The sequence below is a fragment of the Camellia sinensis genome, chromosome 4, assembly GCF_055761805.1.
Source record: "Camellia sinensis isolate YWXY chromosome 4, ASM5576180v1, whole genome shotgun sequence".
Lineage (NCBI taxonomy): Eukaryota > Viridiplantae > Streptophyta > Magnoliopsida > Ericales > Theaceae > Camellia > Camellia sinensis.
Window position 1 is genome coordinate 82,388,744 of NC_138964.1, and position 14,075 is coordinate 82,402,818.

Here is a 14,075-nt window from a genome sequence, read left to right on the forward strand (position 1 = left end):
ATAGAATTGGTAATGGTCGTAACACTTTTATGCGGTATGATAATTGGCATCCCATAGGTCCTCTTTGAGATAAGTACAGTTTTAGAATTCTGTATGATTCTGGCTTCAATGGTGATACTAAAGTTAGTCATATTGTTGAGGGGGTGTTCTTGGAAGTGGCATGTTCCTAGTTCTTGGGAACTAAGGGAATTAACTTCATTAACTCCTACTAGTTGTCAACCTAACCCATTAGAGGTGGCTAAAGCAATCTGGACTTTAAATCCTGATGGTGAATTCACTATTAAATCTGTCTAGGATTTTTGGAGGAAAAAACAGGACATTGTTCCCTAGTATAAGCTGATTTGGGGCCCTTACATTATCCCCAAACTTAGTTTCATTGTTTGGATATCTTTGGGAGGTTGAATACAAGTGATAGACTTCAGTTGTTTGGCATCTCTTCAAATTCAACTTGCCCTTTCTGCCTGGATCCAAATAAGAGTCATTCCCACCTTTTCTTTGACTACACATTCACTTATAGAATTTGGTATGCTCTTAAATGTAAATGTAATTGTAATGTGCAGTGGAATGATATGCCTTGGCTTGAGATTATTACTTTTGTCAATCAAGAGAGTAAAGGGAAGTCCCAGAAGTCAATCATTATTAGACTTTCTTTTCTCTGTACTGTGTATTATGTTTGGATTGAAAGAAAAAACAGAATTTTTAACAAAGAATGTAAACCTGAAGAGGTGGTCATCAAATCAATTATTCAAATAGTGAGGGGTTGGTATCAAAGCTACTGGGTTTGAATACATGGAGCTCGTGGGAAGTGGTTGTTTAACCACAATGGGTTCATTTAGCATGCTTAGGAAGTGTTATGCATTTTGTGACTATGTGATAACAAGCTTATGTGACTAAATGGGTATGGCATTGGACTTTTGGGATGTTGTTTGCGCTTGTTAAATTCCTTGATGTTTTCTTAGAAGGGTACTTGATCAATACTCATTCTACTAGGAATTCGTGATTTTTCGTGGGACGAATCTCATCATAAGAGTATAATTCGTATGTGTTTACATGACTAAGTGCTTATGTGGGGTGAAATTTAATTGTTATATGGTAGAGGAATATATAGCATTATTGTGATCAAACGTGTAAGGCAAGTTGCGGGCACGTGTGGGTTAGTGTGCTAAATTAATCCTGTTGTCATTTATAGGATGTCAGGAAGAGGTTAAACCCGTGGTGGTAGAGGCAGGAGGCGTGTTAGGGCTCACCGAGGTGTGCATGAAGTACCGGTCCATGAGGTTCCGGTGCAAGAGGAAGAGTCCGGCCAAGCTAATGTGGCTGAACAAGTGGGGCACGCGGGAATCCGGGGACAAGCGGGTCAAACCGCAATGGGGGCCCTAGCTCGAGAAATGGCAGGGGATTTAAAAGAGTCTATGAACTTGTTGAGGGTGGAGAATCAAGCCCAAGAGAACATCGCGGAGTCAAGGGAGAGTTTCCCTACTAGAGAGTTCTTGTGGGCCAAACTGGATGAGTTCCATGGTGGTCCCGAGCCCAAGAAAGCGAATGAGTGGCTTGAACAAATTGTGAAGACATTTGAGATGCTTCACATCGAAGATAGTGAACTAAGAGTGACTCTAACGAGTTACTACCTTAAGGGAGATGCGGGTTAATGGTAGAAATATGCTAAGGGTAGAGCGCGGCCAAAATGGGAAGCCTTCGTGGTTGCTTTCCAAGATAAAAGTGCATACCTCCCACTGCTAGGGAGAGATTGAGGCAAGAGTTTAAAGACCTCAAACAACTCGACATGGCCGTGGCCGAGTTTGAAGCAGTCTTCTCTAGTTTGTCTAGATTTGCACCAGAGTTGGTGGCAACGGAAGAGCGCCGTTGCATTGAATTTGAAAAGAAATTGAAAACAAAAATTATGTTCAAGCTTGTTGAAAATATGATTCAAGAATATGACCATCGTGTGGAGACGCCGACATGCGTAGAAATTTCCATACAAGCCGAGGAAGAGAGGCTTTGGAGTTCGAGGTCTAGGGGCCAATAGTCTCAAGGAGACTATAGGCAGAACGAAAAGAGCAGGAACACCTATCCATCCCTGTCCCAACCATAGCAGTCTAGATCCACTTTTCCTTTGCCTAGTGCGGGTCCGAGAAAAAGTGCATCGAGTAGCTTCTCGTGTTTCACGTGTGGCCAACCGGGTCACAAAGCCTTCTCATGCCCACAGAAGGGAGGATGGCAATTAATAGCACCACCACCTAACCAATCTCAAAGTCAGTCTCAGTTTCAGAATAAAGGTCAAAGGTTTAATTATTATCAATGTGGTCGGTCGGGGCATATGAAGAGAACTTGCGCACAGTTGGGAGGCGCATCTGGCGCATCAGGGTCGAGGTAGACTTAGAGCCACCAGCAGGCTCAATTAGTCCAAGCTTTGCGAGTTAATTAGGGAGCCGCTTCGGCTCAGTCAGTACAATGGTCCTACGCTCCGAGAGGGAAGCAAGTCAATCAGGGGCTATAGGGGCGCGTGTATGTTGTTACCGTGCCAGAGCAGTTGCCAGAGTCCTCAGTTGTGAGTGGTATTTTTGTTGTGTGTAATTCTTTGGCTAATGTATTGATAGACACGGGTGCGTCTCATTCATTTATATCTACTGCATTTGCTTCTACATTAGGGTTAGAGGTAGCACGGTTAGTGCCTCCACTCAGAGTAGAGTCACCTGTTCGGGGTATAGTTGATTTAGACCGGGGTTGTCATGATTGTGAAATTGAAGTTGTCGGGCGTCGACTTCTGTTTACTTTTGTGTTGCTAGATATGTCGAGTTTTGATGTCATTTTAGGCATGGACTGGTTGTGTTCTTATCAAGCTGTGATTGATTGTTACTGTCACAGAGTTACAGTGTGCACTTCGGGTGGTGATTGCTTCTATTTTCTGGGACCCGAGTTGATAGAGCATTGTCGCCAGTTGTTGACCCTCGTAGTACGAGCAAGCTTAGTGGCCTTCTTGCAACTCTCTTAGATAGTGAGAGTGATGGGGCTCTTGTTGAGTTACCAAGGGTAGTTTGTGAATACCCGGATGTATTTTCAGAAGATTTTACTAGTTTACCACCTCATTGGGAGATCGAGTTCTCCATTGAATTAGTGCCTCACACGGCACCAATTTCCATGTCACCGTATAGATTTGCACCCGCCAAATTGCATGAGTTGAAGATTCAACTCCAAAACTTTTAAACAAGGGCTTCATTGGCCCTAGTACATCGCCTTGGGGAGCGCCGGCTCTTTTTGCGAAGAAGAAGGATGGGTCATTGCGGTTGTATATTGATTACCGCAAGTTGAATAGAGTTACAGTTAAGAACAAGTATCCTCTACCCAGAATATATGATTTGTTTGACCAACTTAGAGGGTCTCGTTGCTTCTCAAAAATAGATTTGAGGTCGGGGTACCCTCAGTTAAGAGTTCGGGAGGAGGACATTCAGAAGACGGCCTTTCGTACTCATTATGGCCACTATGAATTCCTTATAATGCCTTTTGGGTTGACCAATGCACCGGCTTCCTTTATGGATTTGATGAACATAATTTTTTGGAAATACTTGGACCGTTTTGTGGTCATCTTTGTGGACGACATCTTGATTTATTCAACCTCTGAAGTGGAACACAAGACTCACTTGCGGGTAGATGGGGCAATTCAACCTTTGAAACTATGCTGTACATCTCCCGCACCAATTCAAAATTTCCTTGCATCTTTTTGGGAGATTTCAATGCTATCAGATATAAGCAGGAAAAAATTGGGGGTTCTTCTGATTGGACAAATGAAAATGGGGAATTTAATAACTACGTTAATGCATCTGAATTGGAAGATTTATCCTATGGGGGTTGCCAATTCACTTGGGCTAACAAAAGGGGTGATGGGGCTTATATTGCAACCAAAATTGATAGTGCTTCTTAATGAATCCTGGCTTGATCACTTTCCTGAGTCTACTGCCACCTTTCTCCCCGCTGGTATTTCTGACCACTCTCCTGCGGTGGTCAATATCAGTGTTACTAGGTGCTCCTTTAAAAAACCGTTCAAATATTTTGATTTCTGGTCCCAACATCCTGAGTTCCTTAGGACAGTTTCTAATACCTGGGATCAGTTTATCAGAGGTGTTCCTATGTTCAGGGTTTGCAGTCAATTGAGACAGCTTAAGGCTAGCCTTAAACTCTTGAATAAGAAGGACTTCAGTAATATTTCTATTCGTGTCCCGGGTTCTAAGGCTAGTTTGGATCTTGTCCAGCTTAAGCTGGATAAGGATCCTGTGAATCTTACGCTTCAAGCCCAAGAGAGAGAGAGGAATTCAAAAAATATATGGATCTCAGTAAAATGGAATAGAGCCTTGCTCTTCAAAAATCTAAAGTTCAGTGGCTTGGTTTGGGGGATAGGAATAGTAGTTTTTTCGTTAGGTCTGTTAAAAGCAATATCAATAGAGGGAAGATTTTGAGTGTTGACTTGGGGGATGGTACTAGATCTACTGATAGCACTGATATTCATAATACCTTCGCCCAGTTTTACACTAATTTGTTTGGTACCCCTTTCATGGATCACTATAATGGCTTGGAGAGAATAAACTCTTTGGTGAAAACTAAAGTTTCTGCTTCTCAATCGGCCATGCTTGCTAGACTTATCTCCGATGCTGAGATCGAGGAGGTGTTTTGGTCTCTCAAGGCCAATAAAAGCTCCTGGTCCCGATGGTTATTCTGCTGGGTTTTTCAAGAGTTCTTGGGAGATTGTTGGGAAAGAGGTTACATTAGCCATTAAATCATTCTTTAACTCGGGCAAGCTTCTTTCTGAGATTAATAGCACTATCATAGCCCTTATCCCTAAAATTCCTAATCCTATGCAAGTGGGTGATTATAGACCCATTTCCTATTGCAATACCATCTACAAATGCATTGCTAAGATCATAGCTAATAGGGTCAAACTGGTGCTCCCTGATCTTATTGACCCTGTTTAGGCTGCCTTTGTCCAAGGCAGAAGAATCTCGGATAATATTTTCCTGTCCCAAGAGATTATGAGAGGCTATCATAGAAGCTCTAAAACTTCTAAATGCGCCATGAAAGTGGACAACGTGAAAGCTTATGATAATGTGAGGTGGGAATTCATTCTTGGTATTCTCACTGCGATGGCCTTTCCTCCACGCATGATAAATTGGATTAAGGCTTGCATTACTAGTCCCTCGTTCTCTATTTGTATCAATGGGAGCTTTCACGGGTACTTTAAAGGGGCTAGAGGGCTTAGACAAGGGAATCCAATGTCCCCTTATGTATTTGTGTTGGCTATGGAGATCCTTGCTAGAATTCTTGCTGAAAAAGCTAGGAGCCCGATATTCAAGTTTCATTGGAGATATGAGAAAACTAAAATTGTTAATCTGTGTTTTGCTGATGACTTGATGATATTGTGTAAAGGGGATCCTGGTACTGTTAGCCTCATTATGCAGAGTTTGGAGGAGTTTAGGGACTTGTCTGGCCTCACTCCTAGCCCTAGTAAGAGTAACATCTAATTCTCGGGTTATAATGGGGGTTTAAAGAGAGCATTTTTCGTATTGTCAATTTTACTGAGGGTGCTCTCCCTATGAAATATTTGGGTGTGCCTTTGATTACTACCAAGCTTAAAGCTTCTGATTGCCAAATTCTGATTGAGAGGATAACTAAGAGGATTAAAAGTTGGACTAATTAACTTCTGTCGTATGCGGGTAGAGCACAACTCATCCAATCTATTCTCTTTTCGATGCAAGTTTATTGGTCCTCCTTTTTTATTCTTCCTAAAAAGGTTATTCGTGATATTGAGAGCCTTCTTCGATCCTTCCTTTGGTCCGGTGTTGATTTGAAGGAGCATAGTGCCAAGATTGCTTGGGAGAAAATTTGTAAAAAAAAAAAGTGAAGGTGGGCTTGGTTTTAAGGATATGGGGGTTTGGAACAAAGCTGCTATACTGTTCTCGGGTGGGGAATGTTCGATGTGGTGTCAATAGGTTAAGTCCTATTTGCTTAAAGGTAAAATTTTTTGGAGTATTAAGATGCCTAATGACCCGTCATGGGTTTGGAGGAAACTCCTGTCCCTTAGGCATCTTATATTCCCTCTTATTAAATTCAAAATTGGTAATGGGGGGAGAGTGTTTCTTTTGTTTGATAATTGGCACCCTCTTGGGTCGCTGTGGCATAGGTTTGGGCAGAGGATTTTGTATGATACGAACCTTCCTGATATTATAAAAGTTAGTTCCATAGTTTCCAACGATTCTTAGAAATGGCCCATATCTAATTCTTGGGAGATTAAGGAGTGGATTTCTTCTACCCCCCAGTCCCTTAAGCACTCCAAAGATTCTCTGGATACCCCTATCTGGGACTTGACTTCTGATGGGATGTTCTCTACCTGGGACTGTTGGAGGGATAAGGGATCCAAAGTCTCTTGATCTAATATTATCTGGGGTACTCCTTCAATTCCTAGGGTTAGTTTTGTGGTAATGAGAGGTTGAACACTGGTGATAGATTGCAGAAGTTTGGTCTTGTCCCTAATCCTAGTTGCCCTCTCTGTCATGCCCCTGAGGAAAACCACTCTCACCTATTTTTTAGGTGTGTTTTTTCTTCTGGGATCTGCGATGCTATTCAGACTAAGTGCAATACCAGCTGGCCTTATTTGCCTTGGGTGGAAACTGTTGACTTTGCTACCAAATTTAGCAATGGCAAATCATTGAAATCTATGATTCTCAAATTGTCCTTTTTGTGCACTGTCTACCATATTTGGATTGAGAGAAATAGTAGAATCTTTAGCAAGGTGTGCAAACCTGAAGAGATTGTTACTAAATCTATTATCCAAATGGTTAGAGGCAGAATTCTATTTATGGAAAATGTGATTTCTTCTGCAGGGGATAACTGGTTTTTGTCGCAGTGGAATCTTCCTCCCAAGATAATGAAGTTGTCCCAAGCTAATATTGCTGATAGAAGAATGAGTGATGTGAGTTCTCCCATATTGAGGGTTGAGTGAAGGGAAGCATATAATGTGGGTTTATCTAATTTGTTTGCTTTAGTTGCAGGTGGTTTTTTGTATGTTCTTCTTTTATCCATACAGTTAATGATGGTCTGCTGTTTATCACCAAGAATGGATAGGCTGTACGGAGGGTTGAGTGATGTGAGCCAGGATACATGTTCTTCCATATGTGGGTTGAGTGATGTGAGGATGTACATATTTGTTTCCCTAAGAATTATTATATATTATATATGTTTTGTGCAGGGTAAGGAAGCTATTATGTCCATGTTCTCAAGGTGGATTCTGAGAGAGTTTGAGAGATGTGGGCCGAGTCTTGTGAGGAATTATATGAAGTGGATTGATTTATTATGGTGTGGGTTGAGTGATGTGAGGTCCCTAAAAAAGTCTGTGCTTTTTCTACTTCTCGATGATTTTACATACAGGTTCGGTACTCATTGGTTACTATATCTTGGACAGGTATGCTTAATTATGGTTTGGTGGAGTGGTGGTGGCAGCACGTTGCGCCCTTCCAGGAGGCACCTAATTGTTTGGAATTGTACTGGGTCGATGGCTGCTCTCAGCGCCTTATCCATCTACAGGAGAGTGCTAATCAGTTGTCTTATTTCTTGTTTATATTTTGTTCTTTTTGGTTTTGAATATTTAAATAGTTGGATTGGGGGCACCTACTTCTACGGGCTGTATAGGAGGGTTTTTGTTTGGGCTGGCTTAATTTTGATATTAACTATGCTGCTGATTTGGCTCACGGAAAAGACTGAATTATGGAACATGTTAGGCTATTTCTTAGACTGCTGCCAGTGTTGTGCGATGCAATATATTGTTGGGTGCTGCCCATTTTGGCTGTTGTTTGTCATGGTGTACAAGCCCCCTATCCTTTGCAGGACATGCTTTTTGTACACATTAACTAGCTGGGCTCCAAATTTTGGGTGCTCTAGCTAGTGCCGTAGTCTGGGTTGGTTTTTTGTGTTGTTCTCTTTGGTTGTTGTTTTGGGCTGTGCCTTGGTGCTGTCTTGCCGAGGTGCTGCTTTTGTATCTTTGTTAGGGCCTGGCGTATGCCCCTTGTAATCTTGTAAATCCTTTGTTTTTTTTATATATTTCTTATTCACCAAAAAAAAAAAAATGAAAAATGCGAGTTTTGGTTAACAGATGTGAAGTTTTTGAGGGCATGTAGTGTCTAGAAAGGGAGTGATTGTGGACTCCTCAAAGATAGATGCCGTACAGGATTGGGACCAACCCAAGAATGTTTTTGAAATCCGAAGTTTCTTGTGATTAGCAGGGTATTATCGACGTTTTGTAAGGGACTTCTCTGGACTAGCTGCACCTTTGACTAGGTTGACTAGAAAGGGTATCAAATATGTGTGGAGTGAGACTTGTGAAAAGTCATTCCAAGAGCTTAAGACTAGATTGACTATCGCACCGGTTTTGATAATTCCGAAAAGGGGTTTGAATTACACTATCTATTGTGATGAGTCCGGGGATGGACTTGGTTGTGTCTTGATGCAAGAGGGAAAAGTTGTGGCCTACGGTTCAGGACAATTGAAAACTCATGAGAAAAATTACCCCACCCATGATCTAGAATTAGCAATGGTGATTTTTGCTTTGAAAATTTGGAGGCATTACTCGTACGGTGAAAAGTTTGAAGTCTTCTCCGATCGTAAGAGTGTAAAGTATTTGTTTTCTCAAAAAGACTTGAATTTACGAAAACGAAGGTGGATGGAATTTATGGAGGACTATGACTTTAAGTTACACTATCATCCAGGAAAGGCCAATGTGGTGGCCGATGCTTTGAGTCGAAAATCTGTGAGTAGTTTGGCAAGTGTGGCCATTCGGAAATGGGATATGCTAGATGTTATTGGCAAGTTTGATTTGCACTTGGGTGAGTCCGGAGAGAGCTACTTTGTTTACTTTGAATGCTCAACCTACCTTGGTTAGTAAGGTCATAGAGGCACAACGAGGAGACCGTGATGTGGAATCAATCTGTGTTAAGATTTCCAATGGAAAGGAAGAGAAAGGTTTGAATGTTCACTCGGATATGAGTGTATGTTACCTAGACTGTTTGTTTGTACCAGAATCTTGTAGAGAGGAAGTACTTCGAGAGTTTCATCGCTCATGCCTTGTAGTACATCTGGGAGGCACTAAAATGTATTATGATCTTAGTCGTCAGTTTTGGTGGAGGGGTATGAAACGGGATGTCACTTTATTTGTATCGAAGTGCCTTGTCAACAAGTGAAGGCCGAGTACTAAAGACCAGCGGGTTTGTTACAACCCTTACCGATAGCCAAGTGGAAATGGGAGCTTGTTACCATGGATTTTGTAGTTGGGCTTCCTAGAGCACGAGGCAATGACGTCGTTTGGGTGATTGTTGATAGGTTGACTAAGTCTACCCATTTCATTCCGATGTGCACCAGCGACTCAGTTGAATGCTTGGCAGAGTTGTACATTAGAGAGATAGTTCAACTTCATGGAGTCCCTGTGGCTATTGTGTCGGATAGAAATCCGTATTTTATTGCCCGGTTATGGCAAAGCCTTCAAGAAGCGTTGGGAACTAAGTTGATTCTTAGCATCGCTTATCATCCTCAAACCGATGGACAGTTGGAACGTACCATTCAGATTTTGGAGGACATGCTTAGAGCTTGTGTCCTTGATTTTAAGGGACCTTGGGAAAGGCACTTACCATTGATTGAGTTTGCTTACAACAATAGTTACCAAGCTAGTATTGGGATGGCACCGTTTGAGGCCTTTTATGGCCGATCTTGTAGACTACTGGTTTGTTGGGCCGAAGTGGGTGATAGACCATTACTAGGTCCAAAAATTGTTAGAGAGACAACCGAGAAAGTTGTTCTCATTCGGAAGATGTTAGCTACGGCCCAAAGCTGACAAAAAAGTTATGCCAGTAAGAGGAGATGACCTTTATTTTTTGAAGTTGGTGACTATGTGTTTCTAAAAATCTCACCAAGGCAGGTTTGATGAGATTTGGTAAGAGTGGTAAATTATCTCCAAGGTTTATTGGGCCTTTTGAGATCTTAGAGCAAATTGGGAAAGTGGCATATCGGTTAGCTTTACCGCCACAACCTTTGGGAGTTCACAACGTATTTCATGTAGCTATGCTTAGAAAGTATGAACCGGACCCTTCTCATGTGCTCAAGGCTGCCTTGGAGGTAGATGAGGATGCCTCTTACGAAGAACGACCGGTTCAAATATTAGATACCCAGGAGCAAGTGCTACGGGGCAAAACTATACCATTGGTAAAGGTGTTGTGGAGACACCATGGGGTTGAAGAAGTGACGTGGGAATGGGAGGCGGAAGTCCACTCCAAATATCCAGATTTATTTGAAAATGCTTAAGTTGCTTTTCTTTGTAATATTCCCTAGTGTTGACGGAAACGTATTTAAAGTTGTTAACCACATATTGATATGTGCGTTGTTGTTTTAAGTATAAGGTTAATTAGAGTTGCCATTACTTTTTGGAAAATTTCATGTTTATGCATATGTGGGAGGTTGTTGCTAATGAGATAACCATGGTGGAAATGGTGGAATTTGGTTGAGAGTTAGTATTGTGATTTGAAAATGAAATAGCGTGGTTTTGATGGCTAGAAACCCTTCGCTTGGGTAGTTTGATTTGAAATTTTAGGGACAGAATTCTTTAAGGGGGTGTAGACACCCCATTTTGACCGACCTTAAGACTCATACGTCATCGATTGAGCGCTTGGTGATTGCGCATGTTTGTGCTCGTTTTGGGTTTTCGGAAGTTTTCGGCTGAGTGCCTTGCCTCCGGGCCTCTAAACTCTTTGTGTGTTGGCTTGGTTTGTGGACCATGCCTTGTTTCCCTTCACTGGAGGGAAAGAGAGGTCTGTAGACCACTTTTCCCTCTTGTAGACTAGTTGCCGGTTTCCGAAGCCTTCGGTCGTGCGCCTTGTCTCGGGACTTCTTATTGTTCTCCTCTTGGCTTGGTTTTCGGACCATGCCTTTTTGCCTTGGTCTAGAGGGATACAGAGGTCTTGTAGACCACTTTTTGTGGCCGTAGACTACTTTTCCCTCCCGTAGACCACTTTTGGTGCCCGTAGACTAGTTTTCGAGGCTTCTGGCTGCGTTCTTTGTCCCGCGGACTCTTGTCTTGCATCTGTTTTGCTTTGTTTTTGGCACAAACCTTGTTTTCCTTGCTTGGAGGGTGGAATAAGGGTTATAGACCAGTTTCTCTCCCTGAAAACCACTTTTCTTCCTCGCCAGCCAGTTTTCTGGTCGGCCAATTGGTCTTAGTGGTCTTTGGACCACCAAAAGTGGTCGACAACCATGCCACCACCTTACTTTCTTTGTGCAGATCATTCCTCCCCCTTGCCGACCAGTTTGTCTCCTTGCAAACCACTTTCACTGGTCGGCCGACCAGCGTAAGTAGCTGGCCGACCACTTCAACTGGTCGGCAGCTTTCCGGCACTTTCTGTAGATATTTTCCATGCCAGTTATGCCAGCTGTTGGGCACAAAAAGCATCCTCCATACACGTGTATGGAGGGATTGATTCAAGCTTCAAGCTTGCTCAACAAGCTTGATGCATGTTTTTCTATAAAAAGGAACCTTCTCCCTCTTGTCTCAGGTTGAGAATTTTGCCTAGAAGCTATACATGTATCATCTATCTCTATATTGTTCATTCTCTTCATATTTGTGCTTGAAAGTGCCTTTTCTTCACACTTTTGCACACAAACACCTAGTGAAACACCATACTCTTGTTGCTGAGGCACCTTGAAGCTGGTTTTGGAGTTTTTGGACTGCTTTTGATCCAAAAAGGTTGCTGGAGTTACTTCCTTGAAGTTGTTCTACAAGCGTGAGTTTCTAACCCTTCAAACCTTTGTTTTTGATTAAGCTTTTAGCCCTATTTGCATGATGATTTAGGCCTAACTTTAAACTGCAAAAAGTTCTAGGTTTAAGTGTTTAACATGTTTGTTTAAGGCTTTGTTGGTGTTGGGAGTGGTCTACCCCCTCTTGTGCTTTGTTTGGCCTTGTTTTGTGCTATCCTTTTAAGTTATTGGGACCACCTCTTTTGGGCCTTCTCACCACTAAAACTCAAAGGAATTTTAGTGGTGGAAAGTGTGTTTTGAGGTCCCAAATAGGAGGGGGTTATCCCCTCTCCTTGTATCTTGGATGCTTGCCTTATTGGCCTCATGTTTGAGCTTGGTTTTCTAGCATGTGTTGGCTTGTTGTCAACTTGTTTTTGGTGTCATTTTGACATGGCATACCTTTGTTTTAGCTTGGTTGAGTCACCCCTTGCATGCTTTATACACTTGTAGTGTAAATTTTGCATACTAGCCTTACATGCTTGTGTTGATAGCTCATCTTTCTAGCATGTTTTGGTCCTATCTCAACAAGTTTTTGGTGTTATTTTAGCATTCCTTAACTCTATCAAGGGTTGGTTTGATAGCCTCTTGCATGTTTCTTGCACTTGTAGTGCATTTCCATTCACTAGCCTAACATGCATCATGCTTTGGACCATCATTCTAGCATTCTTTTGGCTTAATTCCAGTAAGCTTTTACTCATGTTTTACAATCTTTAAGCTCTATTTTTTGTTGTTTTGGTCATGCATACCTTCCTTTGTATAGCCATAGTGCATTCTAGCTCGCTAGCTTTGAGTTTCCAAGTCACTAGCATGCATTGCTTGGGCTATTTGCATGATTTAGCATCATTTGATATGTGATTTCAGTGTATGTAGTGTGGTCATGCCCTCACGTCTTTCACTCATTCAATGCTTTGGAGGGTTGGTGCTTTATGCCTTAAAAATGAGCCATTGTGTATGCCATCTTGCCTAAGCTTCTGGGCTGTCATATCAGTGTGTTTTTGATGTCATTTTGCCATAATATAACTCTGATTTTTGTTGGTGAAGTCATCTCATGCTTGGTTTTGGTAAGTGCAGTGTAATTCTCCTTATTGGCCTTACATACTCCATGCATCATGCCCTTCATGCTAGCATGTGTTAGCTCTAGTCCATGCATGTTTTAGCAACATTTTGGCATGCTTTAGGACTGTTTTGCGTTTTCTTGGCCATAAGCTTCATGTATTGCATAGCTGTAGTGCAATTGGCCTTGCTAGCCTTGAGTTTTGAGGTATCTTGCATGCTTCATTTGTGACATGTGCATGATTTGGCATCATTTAACATGTTATTTCAGAGCATATAACATGGCCATATTCTCACTTCTTTCATTCTTTGAATGCTTTTAAGGGTTATGCATTATTGCCTTGTTTGTGGCCTAACTTGTATGCATGCATGCCTAGGCTTTTGAGCTCCCATCTTAGCATGTTTTGGTCTTTGTTTTGACCTAATTGAGCTTTGTCCATGGCTGGTTCAGTCATTTGTGCCATGTATTACATGCCTCCTATGTAGTCCCTCTTGGTGGCATTGTGCCTTAGGCCCTCTTGCATGCTATACTTGTGTTGTTTGAATGGTTTGGCATCATTTCATACATGATTTCAGTGCATATAGTGTTGTCACACCTCCATATTGGTCACTTCTTAATCATGTTTGAGGGTTGTGCTCTTACGCTTAGTTGATGAGCCATTGCATAAGCATGCATTTTCTTGCATTTCATGCCATCATTTCAGCATTTTGGCCACTATTTTGGGCATGATTGAGGTCTGTCCATATTCGGTTTAAGTCCATTGGGCATGTTGTTTGAATGTTGTTCGCATTGTGTTTGCATGCTTGTCACATTGCATTATGTTTGCATGCTTGTTGCATTACATTATCTTAGCATGCTTGAGTTGCATTGCATGTGTTTGGATTGGACGTCAATCCAGACACGAGGAACGAGGGGCGTTTCATACTTGAAGTGATGAAACGTGCCTTATTTCTCGGTCGCCGACCCTCTTGATCATGCATGATAGAGGTTAAGGCCCTTGTGTGTTATTTGTGCATTCATTGACATTGATTTGTGCAAACTTGGCTTCTCAGTCATCGAGCATTACGATGTATAGTTGGTGGCCTGAGAGTCGAGAACTACACTCCCTTGAGCCAAAGAAATGATAGGGAGGGTGGTTGTGCACACATACCTTGCAAATACACTGTCGTACCCTTTCTTGTTCACTATTGCAGCAAAATGGAGC

General features: G+C 42.0%; 1 protein-coding gene across 1 annotated transcript; it reads left to right on the forward strand.

Moving 5' to 3' along the window:
- The first annotated feature begins 3,812 nt into the window (after positions 1-3,812).
- Positions 3,813-4,768, forward strand: LOC145823861 (uncharacterized). The gene is made up of 2 exons (XM_082923398.1): positions 3,813-4,268; positions 4,373-4,768. Exons 1-2 carry the CDS (start codon positions 3,813-3,815, stop codon positions 4,766-4,768), a joined length of 852 nt encoding a protein of 283 aa, XP_082779524.1.
- The last annotated feature ends 9,307 nt before the right edge of the window (positions 4,769-14,075 follow it).